The 20,805-nt window shown below is 38.2% G+C and overlaps 1 protein-coding gene across 1 annotated transcript in view; it reads left to right on the plus strand.

Moving 5' to 3' along the window:
- Positions 1-20,805, plus strand: part of Oca2 (OCA2 melanosomal transmembrane protein) — a 364,563-nt gene that overhangs the window by 243,751 nt on the left and 100,007 nt on the right. The window contains exons 19-20 of the mRNA XM_077799930.1: positions 12,266-12,325; positions 12,920-13,024. Coding sequence (XP_077656056.1) covers positions 12,266-12,325; positions 12,920-13,024 — 165 coding nt within the window. The remainder of the gene's footprint in view (positions 1-12,265; positions 12,326-12,919; positions 13,025-20,805) is intronic.

The following is a 20,805-nucleotide window of genomic DNA, read 5'->3' on the forward strand; positions in this document are numbered from 1 at the left end:
GCGCGTGTGCATATATATATGCAAGTATCTAAATTGTGTCTGTTTTGTTTGTTTCCCTTCACCAGAATATAAACTTGAAGAAATTAGCAAACATGTCTCTCTTGCCACTGTTCAATCCCCAGTACTCCTAACCATGCCTGCCACGTAGTGAACGCCCAATAAAATATTTGCCAAACAAATAATGGGATGAATGAGACTGAGCAGTGTGGGATGGAGGGTTGCTACGATTACATATTTATAAAATGTGTATGTTTATAAAGCAAACTGTGTGTCCAGAGGTAGAGCCGTCATTCATAATAATTTTCACAGGTTCTATGTAGAGTGGGTCTCAGGTGGATTCATGGAAGAAGGCTTCTTGTGAGGATATTTTTTGTCAGAATCTTGAACCGAGAATAAAGAGAAAAAATAATTTTTCTATCTCTTGGCAGTGCTAGAAAGCTTTGGAAATTTCTGGTTCTTCTCTAAGTGCTGGATTCTGTGCGCAGGCAGATCCATGCTCTCTGTTCATTGCCTCCCTTGTGTGTCTGGGAAGTTTGGAAAGGTTTCCTCTGGGTCTGGATTTATTTGTGTCTCTGTCAGTGGGACATCTTTGGCTGTGCCCAGGCTCTGTCATTGAAAGCAATAATAAGTGCTAATAATAGGAAGGATAAAGGCTCTAATTTGAGGTTTGCATGTAATAATTTCATGTTAATACTTCATAACTCATGCCAAATTCCAAGCCAGTCTCTGCTGCAGCCTTCCAACTTCTCCTTGGCTGTCTATTATTTTCTTGCATATAATTTAGTTTTTGGTAAAGTTACTGTTACTCACAAACCCTAGGGATTGTAACATAAAAGTCCTAGAGCTTTTTATGTCATCAACTGCCTTGAGAGAGGATAAGATCAACCAAGAAATTACATAATGTGAGTGAGTAGAAGAATGTTCATTCATTGTAAAGGTCGCCCACCAGAGGCAGGCAGCAACCACCAATAGGTTCAGTCTACAAGTTCAAAACACAAGTGCTCATCCGTCTTGCTTTTGTGGGGGGAAAAGACAAATAGAGAGAAACCACCTTTGATAGTTTGCATATTACATGACTCCAAAGGCCCCTGTGTTGAGGTGAACTCAGCCTTCCACCTGGCACTACTGAGAGGTGGTGGAACCTGAGAGAGATGGGGACTAGTGGGAGGGAGTTAGGCCATTGGGGGAATCCCCTTGAGAGGAATTGTGGGACCCTGGTCTTTCTCCTTAGAGTCTTGGCCATGATGGGAAAGAAATTTCCTCTGTCATATGCTCACAGCCGTAGGTACTGCTTTACCTTAGGCCCAAAGGCAAAGGGGTAAACTGAACATGGACTGAAACCTCTGAAACGGTTGAAACAAACTGAATTTGGGAACCCCTCCCTGCAACTGGGAACCACTTCCTTCTGTTGAGAAAGGAAGTTAAAAGACTATCATCCTCCAGACTCACAGGTGCCCAAGAAGCTGGGGAGTGGAGACAGCCCCCTGCTGCCTGTGCCGCTGGATCTGCCTATGCACCTGTTCCTGCCTTGTGTTTCACTTCACTGCTTCTTCTCCACGGCCTCTTTTTACTTTATAAAGCTCTTTAGAGATATTCAAGATGGAACTTTTGAACCAATTAAATTTCTTTTTATCTTCCTTCCAAGCTCTCTTTGAATGAAACCTATTTCCTACCAATTCTCAGGAGCAGCCAGTGTGGGAGCCTGGCTTCTTTTTTTCTGGGTAGTATCAGAACCCCTCCATAACACTGTGACCCACAACAAAACTTCTTGCTTTATAAGTTGATCATCTTAGGCATTTTGTTGTAGTAACAGAATACTGAGTAATATACCACATCCATAAAAATAAACAAATAAAAACACAGAGACGAAACAAAGAAAAACATCTATTTTTAGGGGAGAAAACGATATTAATCAGTTTTAATTTATCCTCATGTTTTTCTTTCAGTGAATATAAAAATAGATAAGATTTGCTTTTAAATTATAGGTGACGCTAAGTGAATACCTGATTCCAGTGTGCAGGAGCAACATAGTAAGAGGTTTATTTTTAGAAACTGAGACTGGTCACCTAGCTTTTCTGTCAGGCACATGAGCATAAGGGACATTTAACTGTTGCTTTCTCTGGTATCTGAGTCTCTAAGGGAGAGACTCAGTGAGTCCCTAGTGAGTCAACTGGGAAGACATTTGCATAATCCTGGGGAAAATAAACACATGGGCACGTTGATTTTTAAATGTTTGCATCAAAGATGACTTACAATGAGCTCTTTATTAATTTTGATAGTCTGTTTCTGACCTTGCTTGACATTCTCCAAAAATAGTGGTGTAATTCAAATCTACTTAAAATAATTCCAATTATAATGTATTCAAAGTGTTTATGAAAAATAGCTGAATGGATCAGCTGTTAAACATGTAACAACTCCCCATATATTTTAAAGATTTTTTTTTAAAAAATGAGATTTTGTTGTTGTTTTTACTCAGGTCAGATTTTGATGGAGATAGTTTTCAAATAAGATAGGACATCATGAGAGGAAAAATCAATAACAAGATGTTGATTTCAGAGGATCTGGTAAAAGGAACTCCAAATTAACTTATGATTTCTCTTTCACTTCTTGAATATCAGCATATTTGTGCCTGTATACTAACACACCTGATGGTCTTGAAGAGTTTTTTATTATTATTATTAGTAGTTTTTCAAAACGTTACATAGTTCTTGACATATCATATTGCATACATTTGATTCAAGTAGGTTATGAACTCCCATTTTTACCCCGTATACAGATTGCAGAATCACATCGGTTACACATCCACTGTTTTACATATTGCCATACTAGTGACTGTTGTATTCTGCTGCCTTTCCTATCCTCTACTATCCCCTCTCCCCTCCCCTCCCCTCCCATCTTCTCTCTCTACCCCATCTACTGTAATTCATTTCTCTCCCTTGTTTTTTTCCCCTTTCCCCTCACATCCTCTTATATGTAATTTTGTATAACAATGAGGGTCTCCTTCCATTTCCATGCAATTTCCCTTTTCTCTCCCTTTCCCTCCCACCTCTCGTCCCTGTTTAATGTTAATCTTCTTCTCATGCTTTTCCCCCCAGCTCTGTTCTTAGTTGCTCTCCTTATATCAAAGAAGACATTTGGCATTTGTTTTTTAGGGATTGGCTAGCTTCACTTAACATAATTTGCTCTAATGCCATCCATTTCCCTGCAAATGCCATGATTTTGTCATTTTTTAGTGCAGAGTAATACTCCATTGTTCTTGAAGAGTCTTAACAGTTTACTTTCAACTTCTGTCAGCAGTCACACTGACTGGTGTCATATTCCAGAGATGCTATGAGACTCATGTTGACCTCTATTATCCTGTAGAGAGGTCCCAGTGCCCTCATCCAGCTCCCTATGTGATGGTAAGGGTGTAGAAATTCACTGGAGAGGATGTACTACAGGATACATCGATTGTATTTGTCTCTAAATCTAGAAATTGGCTGCAGAAGAAGAGTATTTTAACCAGATTTCAGAATAAAAAAGAATATTTAGTTTCAATTCTGCTATGGAGATAAAAGCCTAGTGAGTCCATTCTTCCCTCTGATTACAACTGAAACTCTAGACACAATAGAAAATAGCTACACATGGACTTTGAAAAATAAAATCATGTGGATTGTACAGACCCGGAGAAGGGATCCTCTTGGGGTGATTGTCCTGTTTTATTCTCTCCTGGATCTGCCCCTGAGCAAACCTTCACCGTGTACTGGTACAGTGGCGTAGGTGGTCAGCACTCCAAAGCAACACTATCTTCCCACCCAGAGGAACCAGGGAAAGTATCACCTGTGGGCTGGAAAGCTTGGGGGAATCCCTGAAGAGAGAGCCAGAGAATGGCCTGCATTCTGTGTATGAATTTGTACAGATCTGAAGCCTAATTTTTAAACACTGCTTGTGTGGGACACGTGGACACCAGTTCTGAAATAGGCCTGGAGGACTGACTGAAGCTAGACTTATCACAGATTTCTGAGTCACTTGAGGATGGTGTATGTGCTAAACAGGCGTACACCAAGATGGCAGGGCTGCGAGAATACAGCTAAACTTTGAACTGTCTTCAAGAATCTCTTGCAGACTTCTGAAATATGACTGTGTGGGTATCACAGAAGATTTGAATTTGAACTGAATCAAAGCTTTTTGGATGTAGCAGAAGCTAGCATAGAAGGATGCTTTTAGATGAAATACAATAGAAAATAAGAAAGACCTAAAATCAGCTGCCCAATGTCCTACTTTAAGAAGATGGAATTAAAAAACAAGCTAAGTAAAACTAAAATAAATAGAACAATGAATAAAAAAAGGATTAGAATCAACAAAGTAGGAAAAAACCAATATATAACAAACAAACAAAAAAACAAACAAAATCTACCTGGAAAGCATTTCCTTCCTCTCTCCTCCCTCCCTCCTTCCCTCTCTTCCTTCCTCCCTCCCTCCCTTCCTTCCTTCCTTCCTTCCTTCCTGGGATTGAACTCAGGGCCCAGCACATGCTAGGTAAGCACTGTCCAACTGAGCTATATCCCTAGCCTAGGAAATTGATTCTTTGAAAGAAATAAGAGAACACATACCATGAATTTCATCAAGAAAAATGGGGTTATCAACCCAGATCCTATAGACATTAAAGGAATAATAAGAATTTTATTAATAGATTCATACCAACAAGTTTAAAAACCTACATGAAATGGAACACGTTCTTGAAAAATGAAATTTGCCCAAATTAACTCAAGTGGCAATAGAGAATCTGAATAGGACTATGAAAATAAAAAAACAAACAAACAAACACAGAATTAATACTTGAAAATATTTCCACAAGGAAAAGTCCAGGCACAAATGGCTCCAATGTTGATTTCGCTCAAACATTCAGTAATAATACAAATCCCATAAAACTCAGGAAATAATAGAAAGAGAACACTTCCCTACTCATTTTGTGAGTCATTTGTATTTCCCTGGACAAAGTCATTATGTGAAAAAAAAAATTAAGTGCTTGGGCTGTGGCTCAGTGGTAGAGCACTCACTCAGCAAGTGTGAGGCACTGGGTTTGGTCTCCAGCACTACATAAATAATCAAAATAAAGGTATTGTGTCCATCTATAACTTAAAAATGTTAAAAAAAAGAAAACTCAGACCAATACCCCTCATGGACATAAAATTCAAAATTTCTTTACAAGATATTCATCAAAACCAAGAAAGGCTTATTCTAGGAATAAAATGTTGATTTACTTTTCAAAATAAAATTTTCATACTAACAAAATACAGGAAAAAATGATCATTTCAGTAGATGGAGAGAAAGCATTTGACAGTATTCAAATTCATGATAAAAATTTTCAGTGAACTATGATCCCTTAAATTGATGAAAGACATTTTTGAAAATCATAGAGCTAACTTCATACTTACTGTGAGAACCTTAATAGTTTTTTTTTTTCTGAGACTAGGACGTCTACTTTCAACATTTCCATTCAGTGTTCAATTTGAAGAGGGCATAGTTATTGTAATACAGCAATACAAAGAAATAAAGGACAGAAAGGTGGAAATGGAAGAAGTTAAACCCCTCCCGTTTGCAGACTGTATGATTGTAAATGTAAAAAATCCCAGGTAATCTACAAGAAACTTAGCACTACCAAAACTAATATATAAACTTAGAAATCAGTACAATTTTTTTAGTGTCCAAAAATCAATATATTTTCATATACTAGCAGCACATCAATTGGAAAATACTTAAACAGTTGTATTTATAGTGATACCCAAAGCATTAAAAACCTAGGAATAAATGTAACAAAATCCATATTTCAAAAAAATGTGTTGTGAAATTTCTGAAAAAATTTTTTTAAAAAGATGTGAATCAATGGAGTTACATATTTTGTCCATAGATCAGACTCAATATTTTGTTTGGTGGCAGTTCTTCCCATATTGACTTATAGATTCTAATGCAATCCAAATCAAAATTGCAGAGGCTTTTCTGCAGAGAATAACAAGCTAATTACACAATTTACATAGAAATTCAAAGGACTGAGAATAACAAAAACAATTTTTCAAAAGAAGAATAACATTGGAACACTCACCTAATTTCATTAATTACTATAAAACTATAGTAAGGAAGACAAGTGTGGCTCTGGCAAAAGATAGATAAATGGAGCAAAATAATGCAGAAATGGATTCTGAATACATGATACACTTTGATTTTAGTAAAAGTGCCAGGGTGTCTCATTTGGGAAAGAAATATTGTTTCAATAAATGGTGTTTAATCAACTGGATAGGCGCATAAAAACAACAAAAAATACTAGAATTCAGTTTCCATTTTTGTATTTTTATTCCTTTACCTGTTGGTTACTGAAGTTCCATGTTTTATCATGTCCTCTTTCTCTCGGTCTCTGTCTTTCTCCATCCCTCTCTGGTTGGTTTGGCAGACTTGTTTTCCGCTAGCCAGTTTCTCCTGGCTATACAGATTTGGTTAGTCTCACAAAACTCTGAATTGTGCGATTGTTTCCCATTTTGTTATATTCTGTTCTTAACAATCATTACTTTTTTGTCTTTTCTTTTTTAGGTTCAATTTGTTGTTCTTAACTTCTGAAGAGAGATGCTTAGCTATCTGATTTTCATGCTTTATATTGTTCAGTATGCATGTTTAAAATTATAAATTTCCTTTTAGCATAACTTTAGCCCTCTCTTTCAAGTTTTCATATGCATTTTGATTATATTTGCATTTTATTCATTCAAATTATTTTTAATTTCCATTGTGATCTCTTGAGTTATTTTTTTCTTAATTAGCTAGTTTTCCAAAAATAATTGTGAATTTGTCTACTTGTAGTTCTATTCATTTGTCCTTGACATACTTCGAGGCTGTTATTAGGCACATATAAATTTAGAACTGTTCACTCTTTAGGAAGAATGAGGAGTTAAACATTTTCATTTATTAAAATTTACATGGGACTTATTTTTTTCTTCTGCATCCTTATTTTTTAGGTCTTTGGAAAATTGTATGTGTTTGTCATACAGAGATGACAGACTTCATCCTTAACTCCTAAGGGCCAATGTTGATTATATTTGCATTTTATTCATTCAAATTATTTTAAATTTCCATTGTGATTTCTTGAGTTATTTTTTCTTAATTAGCCAGTTGCTTGATTCCTACTTTTATACTCTTGCCCTTAATTTCTTTTTTTTTTTATTAAGAAAAATTTAAAACCAGACAAGAATATGCAGTTTACTTTTTTTGTGGTATTAGGGCCTCATGCATGCCAGGCAAGTGATTTACTACGGAGCTACATCCCCAGCCCTAGCCCTCAGTTTCTTTAAACAACGTGATTATTCTATGTCCTGAGTCTGTGAATTCTCATTCTTGCAGTTTTGAGGTCTAAGTCTGTTTTGGTGTTTCTACTCTCATTCGTGTGGCTTGTCTTATGTCCTTGGTGAACCTAGACTGAATCTTATTACTTGATCTTCATCAGTGGGACTCCTGAAGGCTTACATTTGGATGCTTTCTTGCAGAAACGGCTTGTATCTGCTTCTGCTGGATGCCAGGGCATAATTCTAGTCTGCTTCAAGGATTTCAGCTCAATGTGAGAATTCTTGTTTTAGTTTACAACCTCATTGTTGCTTACACCTCCTCTGAGTTCCAGGAGATTCCACTCCTCCTTGCCATCCAAATTTTTCAGCTCCTGGACAGCTGCAAACCACATTTTCTTGGGGAGAGAGCTGATGTGGAAAATCCTTATGTTTTCCTGCTGATCCAGCAATGTGCTAGAAATTTGTTTGGCTGCAGAAGAAACCTAGATCTCCTAGTCCATCATTTTGAAAGGGGTAATGATGATGTATGGGATTGACTTACTTCTGTGGGACAAAGATGTCATATCATGGCTGGGTCAGCCCAGAAGAATGAATGAGGTGTCAGAGTGGGATTTATATTACATCATCATCTTTCCACTGCTACATGTCAATTGATGCAGACAAGTGATATGTCTAATCCTCAAGTATACATAAACTTTAATTTGAAGTATAAAATATATATTATTTATCTTTAAGCCGGATAGAAGGTACTACATACTTTTTTCATTGGCACTTTGTAAAAGAATACACAGTACTTGTATTTTCCTCATGTTTTGACTTTTTAAAAAATTAAGAGGTCAAATAACTGAGTTATTAAGTGAAATGTTCAAGTGTTTTGAATATATTATTTTTATCTTTTATGCCCATCATAGACCATGATATTTGGCATGAATTTGTGACATTAAACATATAAACATATAGCTGTCTACATGCGCATATCCAGATGTGCACATAATACCGTGGGGTGTGTCTATACACATGTAACCATCTCTATATGGTATTTGGCAGAAAATTTGAATCTGAGTCACACCTTTGATTTTCCTTCAGTTGATGGTATATTACAAAATAAAAGGAATTATTTTTTTAATTAAAATTTTTGTTTAGTAAAATCTAGAGGATGATAAGTTGGTGGTTCTTATTGGTTGATTTTATCTCCCAAGGGGGCATTTTTGGTTGTCACACTGGTGATGGCAGAGGTGATCCTGTCATCTAGTATGCAGAGACCAGAAATGGTGCTCCACATCTTATAATGGGAAGGTCAGCCCCACAGCAAAGATTGACCCGGCTTCCAATGTTGGCAGTGTCGAAAATGAGAAACTTCTGGCTGAGACCAGGGTGGCAGCCAGAGCAGACGGGCTCCCCAGACACTTCCCTTTTCTTTCTTCTAATCTTCTTTCTTACCTTTCCCTGAATATGATTTTCTGCATCCGTCTGGTATGGCAAAAACCGTTACATGCTTCAGTTAAATGGACCTTCCCTTTTATATTTTCTTTTTCAACATTTAACTGTGCTGTTTAACTTTTTAAAAAAAAAATTAAAAATGCAACTTTCTTGAAAAAAACCTTCTCTATGGAGTGGCATTTCATTATGTACAATCCAACCGTGCCCTTACACACAGATCTTAAAATTTAAAAATCATCTTCTATCCAAATTTAAATTTCATGTGGTCATTAACCCAAATCAGAGAGGAATTCCTGCCTCTGCTTTTGTGTTTTATTTTTCCTCTGTGAATCTTCAGTATGCATATATGATAGTAAATTATTTATAGATGGTGTATTTGAGTCTGATCTTTTATAAGAAATGAGAATCTGGCCCTACCTTATGCTTCCTTTATTTTAATTTGAAAGACATTTTTAAAAACTCTGGGTGTCTTCTCACTTTTTTAAATTTATTTTTTATTTATTTAGTTTTTAAATCATTTTTATGTGTTTTAGTTAGTTATACATGACAATAGAATGCATTTATGCACTTTGACATATCACACATAGATGGGATATAATTTCTCATTTTTCTGAGTGTACATGTTGTAGAATCATATTGGTCAAGCAGTCACATATATTCATAAAGTAATAATGTCTGTTTCATTCTACTATCTTTCCTATCCCCACATCCCCTCTCCTTTCCTCCCTTCAATTCCCTCTGCCTAATCTAAGGTAACACTATTCTTCCCTAGTGCCCCCTGCCTTATTGTGAATTAGCATCCACATATTAGAGAAAACATTTGATCTTTAGTTTTTTGGGGATTGGCTTACTTCACTTAGCATGATATTCTCCAACTCCATCCATTTACTGGCAAATGCCATAATTTATCTCTTCTTTAAAACTGAGTAATATTCCATTGAGTATACATGCCACATTTTCTTTATGCGTTATCTATTGAAGGATACCTAGGTTGGTTCCACAGTTTAGGTATTATAAATTGAGCTGCTATAAACATTGATGTGGCTGTGTCCCTATAGTATGCTGTTTTTAAGTCCTTTGGGTATAAACCAAGGAGTGAGAAAGCTGGGTCAAGTGGTGGTTCTATTCCAAGTTTTCTGAGGAATCTCCATACTGCTTTCCAGAGTGGTTGCATCAATTTGCACTCCCACCAGCCATGTATGAGTGTGCCTTTTCCCTCACATCCTCACCAACATTTATTGTTGCCTGTATTCTTGATGATTGCCATTCTGACAGGAGTGAGATGAAATCTTAGAGTAGTTTTAATTTGCATTTTTCTAATTGCTAAAGATATTGGACACTTTTTCTTATATTTGTTGATCAATTGTATTTCTTCTTCTGTGAAGTGTCTGTTCAGTTTCTTAGTCCAGTTATTGATTGGGTTATTTTTTTTTTGGTATAAAGTTTTTTGAATTCTTTATATATCCTAGAGATTAATGCTTTATTGGAGGTGCATGAGGTAAAGATTTTCTCCCAGTCTGTAGGCTCTCTCCTCACATTATTGCTTGTTTCCTTTATTGAGAAGAAGCTTTTTAATTTGAATCCATCCCATTTATTGATTCTTGATTTTATTTCTTGTGCTTTAGGAGTCTTCTTTTTTTTATTGGTTGTTCACCATTACAAAGCTCTTGACATATCATATTTCATACATTAGATTCAAGTGGGTTATGAACTCCCAATTTTTACCCCAAATGCAGATTGCAGAATCACGTCGGTTACACATCCACAATTTTACATAATGCCCTATTAGGAACTGTTGTATTCTGCTACCTTTCCTATCCCCTACTATCCCCCCTCCCCTTCCCTCCCATCTTCTCTCTCTACCCCATCTACTGTAATTCATTTCTCTCCTTGTTTTTTTCCCTATTCCCCTCACAACCTCTTATATGTAATTTTTGTATAACAATGAGGGTCTCCCTCCATTTCCATGCAATTTCCCTTTTCTCTCCCTTTCCTTCCCACCTCATGTCTCTGTTTAATGTTAGTCTTTTCCTCCTGCTCTTCCTCCCTGCTCTGTTCTTAGTTGCTCTCATTATATCAAAGAAGACATTTGGCATTTGTTTTTTAGGGATTGGCTAGCTTCACTCAGCATAATCTGTTCTAAAGCCATCCATTTCCCTGCAAATTCCATGATTTTGTCATTTTTTAGTGCTGCGTAATATTCCATGGTATATAAATGCCACATTTTTTTATCCAGTCATCTATTGAAGGGCATCTGGGTTGGTTCCACAGTCTTGCTATTGTGAATTGCGCTGCTATGAACATCGATGTGGCAGTATCCTGTAGTACGCTCTTTTAAGGTCTTCAGGGAATAGTCCTAGAAGGGCAATAGCTGGGTGAAATGGTGGTTCCATTCCCAGCTTTCCCAGGAATCTCCATACTGCTTTCCAAATTGGCTGCACCAGTTTGCAGTCCCACCAGCAATGTACAAGAGTACCCTTTTCCCCACATCCTCACCAGCACTTGTTGTTGTTTGACTTCATAATGGCTGCCAATCTTACTGGAGTGAGATGGTATCTTAGGGTGGTTTTGATTTGCATTTCTAGGAGTCTTCTTAAGGAAGTCATATCCTAGGCTTACATTGTGAAGATTAGGATCTATGTTTTCTCTTCTGTTAGTCTCTGTTCTAGGGCCCAAATCTTTGACACATATTGAGTTAAGTTTTGTGCATGATGAGAGAGTTTTAATTTCATTTTGCTACATATGGATTTCCAGTTTTGCCAGCACCATTTGTTGAATAGGCTATCTTTTCTCTAGTGAATGGTTTTGGCACCTTTTTTCTAGTTTGATATAACCATATTTATGTGGATTTCTCTCTGTTTCCTCTATTCTGTACCATTGGTCTACAAGTCTATTTTGGTGCCAACACTATGCCATTTTTGTTACTATAGCTCTATATAGATTATAGTTTAAGATCTGGTCTTATGATGCTTCTTGCTTTCCTTTTCTTGCTAAGGATTGCTTTAGCTATTCTGGGTCTCTTATTTTTCCAAATAAATTTCATGATTGCCTTTTCTATTTCTATGGAGAGTATAATTGGTATTTTAATAGGAATTGCATTAAATCTGTATAATGCTTTTGGTAGTTTGCCATTTTTGACAATATTAATTCTGCCTATCCAGGAGTATGGGAGATTTTTCCATCTTCTGAGGTTTTCTTCAATTTCTTTCTTTATTGTTCTGTAGTTTTCATTGTAGAGGTCTTTCACCTCTTTTGTTAGATTGATTCCCAGGTATTTATTTTTATTTTTTTGAGTTTATTGTGAATGGGGTAGTTTTCCTAATTTCTCTTGCAGTCGATTCATCGCTGATGTTATAGGAATGGGTTTGATTTATGGGTATTGATTTTATATTCTGCTACTTTGCTGAATTCATTTATTATTTCTTAAAGTTTTCTGGTGGAACTTTTTGGATCTTCTAGATATCGAATCAAGTCTTTTCACTTTTAAACTGATTCTCACCACACATTCTTTCTTCCAGGCATTGGCTCATCTCCACTTAATAGAGTATGTCGGAGAACAGACTGCTTTGCTCATAAAGGTACATTAAATGCTGCAGTAGAATGTGCTCCAGTCCCTGTTCTTTGATTTTGTAAAAAGGAAAAAAAAATCTGGTAAGAATAGGTCACATTAATTATGTAAAAAGCACAGCAGGGAAACTATTTTATCCTGGGTAGCCTAGAGATGAAGGGAGATTATTTTTTTCCCCAAAGAATATATAATTACAGATGCCTGCTATTTTGCTTTTAGTCTTTAGTTAAAACCTGTCGAGAAGGGGAGCAGTGAACAGTCAGTGGATGCTGCAGAGGTCCCCATCCCAGGTCCCTGCTGGTGGGACCAGTGTGTGGAACCATCAAATTGTGGTGAGGAGGGGACTTCACTCTGCCCATTCCTCCCACGGGGTTAGTGGGCTGGGAATTGCTCTCCTTGGTTACTTTTAGAAACCAGCTGAGATTCCCGTGCAGTGGTGGCCCTGGTTTGCACTCCTGGGTTTGTTTCTGCCACACGTTCAGAAGAAGGATCAACAATCCTTTGGTCTTTTCTGAGTCTCACTGTCAAAGGATCAGATCCTAAGTGTGTGATCTCACAGTTGCAGCTGTTGATATACAGCACTGTTATTATCTGCTCCTTCCAGATGGTTCCAGAGGATAGGCGCCTTGCAGCTGCCATCGTCCTAGTAGTATGGGTCTCGGCCTTGGCGTCATCTTTGATTGACAACATTCCGTTCACTGCTACCATGGTGAGTTGTACATTTCTGTGGGCTTGAGGAGTTGCCTTCTGCCTGTGCACACTCTGGGTGCCCTTCTCTCCTAAGAAGGCGGAGTACAAAACCAGCCCTTTCCCACGATCATGGTCAAGATTATAAAATGTGGGGAAGAGCCAGGGAAGCTGGGCAGGGAGCTCTGAGAGCCCAGATGGCAGGCTGGGAATCCAGGGTCTGCAACTAGAGTGAACCGTATACCATCATGGCTGGCTGTTTTAGGGTGAACCCACCCGAGATCTGCTGCCCCTCTCACAAGACTGTCTTTTTTTTTTTTTAAGAAAAATTTGAGACACCGAGACAATTTCATCTATATTTCCTATGAACATAGAAGCTATTCTAATCAGCCCTGTGACTTTGGGTGCTTGTCTTCGGCAGGAGTTTTAAGTTTCTTTGTGGTCCTGACCCCCATCCAAGACCAGAAGTACCCACCACAAGCCTCTTATAGGGGGGATGAGCCCTGCTCCTAGGGCAGTTTCTGTGTCATTGTTTCTGAATTCTGGTGTGACAAAGCAGGATCAGAGGTTGCATATAAGAACTGGGGTCCTGTCACAAACACCTCAGGGCCCAGGAGTGCTGGGCACAGGGACACAAGCCTGGTGAACCTTCCTCATGGCAGGGTACTAGATGGGGGAGTCCTTTCTGGTGTTCTTGTGACTGGGCCCCCTCTGGTCCCTATGAACAGTTCATTTCAGTGGGCTCCCAAGACACTTTACCAGCCCGTGCATATTGGGAACAGTGAGACCTCAAGGGGAGAGCAGGAAGTCTGGCAGTGTGAGGAGGGGGTGGGCTAGGCTTATGGTGGCTTCTCTAAGTAGGACCCACCTTGAGTGGACTTGGTAATCTGCATCACTCCCAGTCTGGGATTCACAGTTTCTGTTCTCCTTCTAAGGCTAGAGGTCAGTAATGCTGGACTAACTCTGTGGCTATTGTGATTTCTTCATGAATTGTCAAGGGAGAGATATCATGTAGCTACTGTCACATGTCCCAGTTCCAGGAGAAAAAGCAAAGTGCAGAACAATGTTTAGAGTAATTGCTTTCTGTGTAAGAAGGGGGAGAGAATACAAACACACACACACCATTGAAGGGTAAACGAAGCCAACTTTTTAAAATGCTGACTTGAACTCCTAATTTAAAAGACAGAAGTTGGCAGATTCAACAACAAACCAACCCCTAAAACAAAAACAACAAGACCCAACTGTACACTCTTTAGGAGAAACACTTTAAATATAAAGACAAAGACAAGTTGAAAGGATATAAAAACAACAGGCAAAACAAACTTTAAGAGTAATGCTTGAGATCAAGAAGGGCATGGCGTTCCAACGAAAGGGTCAGTTCATTAAGAAAACATCACAGTGCTCACTCTGCATGCACTTCATTACATAGTTCCCAGGCACCAAATCAAAAATCAACAGAACTGATTTTCAGCACAGTTATCTTTAGGGGATAGGTCTCTCATCTGTCACTGTCAGAGAGTGCCTGGAGTTGGAAGCTGTCTTTCCTGAGCCTACTATTTTGAAATTTTAAGCCTTCCCATGCTGTCAATCATAACGAGTGCACTTTCTGCTTTTAATTACCCCATAATATCCAAGTACCATGGCCACTGCATAAAACAAATGCCTTGCCTTCAACCTGTGCCTTATCCAAATGAACCACAGGTAAAAGGTTTAAAATTTCAGTGCCATTGTTATCACATACATACTTCTTGTCACTAATAATCAGGTCCTCAGTCTTCAGTGGGCGAGTAGTCAGCTCCACAATTCTGTTCAAACCATCTGCTGCTTTCTAGGGCCACAAATATTATCAACTGTCTTAGTTTTGAGCTTTCCAGACAGACAAGGCCGAGGCAATCCCGAGGAACTGCAATGTGAGGAGATGGAGAGTTAGCCAGGGAAGAGGAGGGAGGGTGAACTGGGGAAGTCATTGGCAGCTCATCTCTCTGCGCAGATTGGCACTATTTGCTTCTCAGCATAGTCTGTCTAGGAGAGGAGAAGAGAATTGATCAACTGTCTCACGTTTCCATCGGTCAGAGCTTGGTCTTGGGGTTGTACTTTTGGGGACATCTACTGGGGACCTGTGTTGTGTCCCACCTCAGCATCAGCAGGTAAGCCTTCTGGACATGAAGGAAGAATCACATAGTATGGAGGAAAGGTGCCATCAAAGTGTGCATGTGCTGGTGGTCAGAGCCCATGAAGAACTGCCTCAGAATAGTGCCTGGGAGGAGCCTGGTTCAGAGATCTATAAAACTCAGACCAATGTACTTAGATGTGAAATGTTGTCTCCCTGAAGTATGGAAGAAGACAAAACTGTCTGTGGGCACCATTTCTATCAACCATCCCAGAGGTCAGTGGCAGTGCAGTGAACCCAGAGAAGAAATAAGAACTACAAGGACTAGAGAGGAAGAAATAAAACGGTTGCTCTTTACAGAGAGTACGAATCTGTGTGCTTACCTCAAAGGAATCTATCAATTGAGAATCAAAATTATTCGTTCCTTTATCAGGGACTCTGGAGTTAAAAGTCAGTTAAGAATCAGCCGTATATTTTATCAGGAACAATAAACTAATAGAAAATGAAATTTTTGAAATAAGTGTAATTTATAACAACATCAGAAAGGAAAAAGAATAAAAGAAAAAAAAAAGAGGGTCCCAGTTTTGGCTCAGTGGGCTCCAACTCTTTTGACACTATTGAGGCTTCTCTTAAATGAGTCTTTAACCCAGAGACAAGATCAGCTTATGCAATTATCTTGTTCCCAGATAAAGCAAAGTGCTCTAGCCATGCAAGGCTGGGTGGTGTGGTCACAGAATCCAGGTTTTGGTCAGTCTGTTAATCAGATTTTGGAATTGTGACAAAATACCGGAGAAAAATCAGCTTAAAAGGAAAGAGATAGAAGTCAAATTATCTCTGTTTGCTGATAACATGATCTATACTTAGAAGACTCGAAAACTCCACCTGAAGACTGAAGAAGAGCTGCTAAACAAATTCAGCAAAGTAGCAAGATACAAGATAAACATACAAAAATCAGTAGCTTTCTTATACTCCTGTAATGAATCCACTGAGAAAGAAATCAGGAAAATAATTCCATTTATAATAGTCCCCAAACAGTTGGAAATAAATCTAACTAAAGAAGTGAAAGAACTCTGTAGTGAAAAATTGTAGAATACTGAAGAAATAAATTGAAGAAGACCTCAGAAGATGGAAAGATCTAGAATGTTCCTGGATTGGCAGAATTAATATTGTAAAAATGTTCATATTACCTAAAGTGAGCTACATATTCAATTCAATCCCCATCAAAATATGAATGACATTTTCACAGATGTAAAAGAAAAAAATCCTAACATTACATGAATCCAGTCGTGGTGGTGCACACCTGTAATCCCAGCTACTCAGGAGGTTGAGGCAGGAGGATTGCAAGTTTGAGGTCAGCCTTGGCAACTTAGCAAGACACTGTCTCACAATTGAAAAAGCAAAACCCAGAAAACAGAGCCACTGGGTTAAATTTCCAATACCACCCCTCCCCATACTTCCAAATTCATTGGGAATGAATGAAAGACCTAGAGTAGCCAAAGCAATACTGAGCAAGAAAAGTGAGACTGCAGGCATCACGATATTGGATCTCAGACCATCCTGGTAACAAAAGGTTATAGAAGTGTGGTAACAAAACTACCATGGTATTGGCATGGCATAAAAACAGACATGAAGACCGAAAGAGTAGAATAAAAGACACAGAGACAAATCCAGATGGATGTAGTCATTAAATCCTTGACAAAGCTACCAAAATCATACACTGGAGAAAAGATAGCCTTTTAAAGAAATGGTACTAGGGAAACTGGATACCCATATGTAGAAGAATAAAACTGTATCTTTATCTCTCACCATTATGGTTGGAACATGAGGTCTTCCCCCAAAAGCTCCTGTGTTCATGTAGCAGGTGAAATCATTGGATTAGGAGAGTTGTGACCTAATTTGTGGATTAACCCATCTGATAAGTTAATAATTTGAATGGACTAACTGGGTGGTAACTCTAGGCACTGGGGCTGTGCCTTTGGGGTTCATATTTTGTCCCTGGTACCTCACACACACTCTCTCTGCACCTGGCTGCCATGAGGTGACAGCATTCTTCCTCCATGCCCTTCTGTCATGATGCTGTGCCTCATCTCAGACCCAGAGCAATGGACTTGGCTGATTGTGGACGGAGCCTTTGAAATTATGAGCTCAAAATGAACATTTTCTCCTCTAAGTTGTTCTGATCAGGTATTTTGATCCCAGCAATGAAAACCTAACTATCACTTTCACCACGCACAAAAATTAACGCAAAGTGGATCAAATACCTAGGAATTAGACCAGAAATACTACAACTGCTAGAAGAAAACATAGGGTCAACACTCCAACATATTGATTCAGGGACTCCCAAATCTCAAGAAATAAAATAAAGAATCAATAAAAAAATGGCACTAAAAAAAAAAAAAACTTCTACCCAGCAAAGATAACATGTAAGAGTGTAAAAGGAGCCTACAGAATGGGAGAAAATCTTTGCCAATTACTCTTCCACCAGGGGATTAATATCCAGATACATAAAGAACTCAAAAACTAAAAACCCCAAACACAAATATTAATATATGTGATGAAGTTTTACTCAGCCATGAAAAAGAATGAAATTAAGATATTTACTAGTAAATGGATGGAACTTGAGAGAGTATCATGCTGAGTGAAATATTGCAGACTCAGAAAGTCAGAGACTGAATATTTTCACTCCTTTGTGAAAGCAAGAGAGAGATTTATAAAAAGCAGGACAGAGAGAGAATAAAATGAAAATAAAAAGAATAGTAGAGAAAGGGGATTGAGGGGTGAGGCAGAGAGGTGGGTAAGGGGAGCACTACAGAATGAAATCGACCAACTTATGCTGTAGGCATATATGAACACATCACAATGGATTTCACTTTTATGTATATTTATAATGTACCAATTAAAAAATAAAGATAAGACCAGTAAAGTAGAGGAAGGGGATCAGCAGAGGGAGAAGGGAGGGAAAGAGGAAGTACTGGGGACTGAGAATGAGCAAACTGTGTCAATTTTAGGGAATCAGAGGCTAGTACAACAAAAATGGTAGTCCATCCTTATCTGCAGGGGGTATATTCCAAGATTCTTAGGGGATCCCAGAAACTGCAGATCACACTCAGCCCTATATATGCTATGTTCTTTCGTATATGTACCTATGATAACATTAATTTATAAGTTAGGCACAATAAGAGGTTAATAACAATAACTAAAAATAAAATAGGATAATTATAGCAATGTACTCAATGAAAGTCTTTGCAAAACTTATAAGCTGTTTATTTCTGGAAGTTTCCATTTAATATTTTTAGATCATGATTGACCTGGGATAACTGAAATTGTAGAAAGTGAAACCAAGGATAAGGGGGCACTTCTGTGTTCAAATATCTACCTCCAAAATGGAATTTGAACTTTTTATCTTGTTTGCCTCAGGGTTTCTCATTTTTTTTAAAAAAGTAAATGGCCATGCAGTGGACTTGGGTGTGCAGATATCTCTTGGAGGTCCTGATTCCAATTTTGTGTGGTTAAAAGACATGGTCTGTAGAATTTCACACTCAGAACTGGCCTAAAACACACTTTGACCTAGCATGGGGTCAGCTTTGCTCTAGCCACATGCATTAAAATGCTGCATATCAACTTATGCATATTGTTGCTGCTTTAGACACTCGATATTTGGTTTCCCTCCACACTGACACATGTAAGCCCAAACCTCTCCTTAGTCTCTTCCACAAAATGCCACCAAATCAATGGATATAATTCAAATTTATGAGGGTAGATCTCCTGGGAATGGGGAGATGGAAACAATCCTCCTCACTGACGGGAGACAGAGAATGTCATATTTATCTATAACAAGTTTTATTTCTTAAAAGTAAAATAAATAGAAAGCTCTAAGGCAAAGCAGATAAGATATTCAAATTTCTTCAAGTGTATGTGAGCAGAGTTTTATAATACAAGCAGTTGTTGTGTAATTATATCTTGTCTAGGTTTTTCCATTGCTTTTGTAATCAATCTTTCTGATGAAGCAGATCATTTTATAAACTGATCATTTTTGCATTGTATGCTTCATGATCATATTAGACACTGAAGTTCATTACCAATGTAACTTCTCAGTCACTGGTTTCTATTACATTGTGTAAGGTCTTCATCTCTGCTCAGAGCTTCTGCTCACTTTATCTTTTTCCAATCTTTTATTTTCAGTCTTTTTTGAAAAATGATTTTTTTAAAAAAATCTTTTTTTTTCAGTTGCATTTTTTAAAGCAGTAGGCAAATAGATTTTTAAAATTTCAAGCAGATAATCTTAGTAGGTAATGATTTTATCCCTAAGGTTTTAGTGGGGAGTCATTTTATTTTTAATGTACATAGCAGTATCTGCATTTTAATCTGTAACCAAACACTAAGGCTTCACCCCTTGGTGAGTGCAAAGTCAATAAACACACTAGAAGATAAAAGAGCAAAGAGAGGTTTAGTACTTGTCCAAGTAAGGAGAGCCCTGGGGAAACAAAGCAAGAGAGTCTCTCTTTGTAAAGAAGGCAAGGGGACATTATTAGGGAAACTTATGCATATTCATATTGGAAAAACTCATCCTTGCAGATTGAGGCGGGCATATTCCTGAGCATGCTCAGTTTGAGATTTTGCTTCTCCTTACATCACAGTTTCAAAAATGGCCATTGGGAATGCCTCCTGGGCAGAGAATTTAGCATTATAATGAAACTTTGCTAGTTCACTCTAGGTCACCTAGAAGGATGATTTAGGAGGACTCAGGGATTTTGACTGGTTCCTTGTAGTTTTCCCTGGAGGACTTTATCTGAAGCAAAAGAACAACTTGAAGGGATGGCAATAGTCATTGGAAAGGACAGCAGCCTCCTTCCTTGCAAGCACAGATGCTTGTCTCTAAAAATTCCTGCAAAGCTGCAGCTAACAAATAAACAAAAACTCTTTTAGTTAGTTTAAGAATAAAAGGAATTTTTCTAGGGATGGTACACAGTTCTTGGAATTTCTGAGAATATCTCAAGGACATGATGGGTGTGGGGGGTGGGGCTAACTCAGGAAGTCTCTAGATCCTTCTGGCTTGAGAGTGTGGGCTTACTGTCCCCAGTGAATGTGGGACCTCTGTCACTTTGCTCTGATGTGTCTTGCTTGTCATACCCCCTCCTTCAAATTCTCGAAACCAGCCTCTTGGGCAGGTGTTCCTGATTGGAGGAGCCCATATTCCAAGTTGCAAGGGAAGTAGGGAAAATGAGCTTTCCATTTTTGCCTGGGGAGTTCTTCAAACCTAGGAGAGGCTTCAAATCTTTCTTCTATGCTTACTTCAGTGCTTTCTCCTCAATGTAGAGCCTCAGTTTCCTCTGGGGTCCCATAGTACTCTGCACATAGCCACAAAGTTATTCACTAAGATTATTGTCAAGAGATTCTGCAACTCTCTGAGAACTCTATCAATTCATGTCTGTATGGTCATTCACTAGCACCATGCCTAGCATAAAGAAGATATTTAGAAAGTGTTTGCAAATGGATTAAAAAATGAATTAACTAAAGTAGGTTAATTTTTTCTAAAGTAACTCTTTGTTCCTCCCCACCCCTCCCCACCAGCCTATCATCCTCTGGCCACTCTGTTATTGAGGTAGTTGTCACCCTATCGCTTCACTCAGTGTCACAGACACCATCTCTACCTGTCCTTCCTGCCAGGCCTCCTGATCATTGACATGGAATCA

Source organism: Urocitellus parryii, chromosome 6 (assembly GCF_045843805.1).
Source record: "Urocitellus parryii isolate mUroPar1 chromosome 6, mUroPar1.hap1, whole genome shotgun sequence".
Classification (NCBI taxonomy): Eukaryota; Metazoa; Chordata; class Mammalia; order Rodentia; family Sciuridae; genus Urocitellus; species Urocitellus parryii.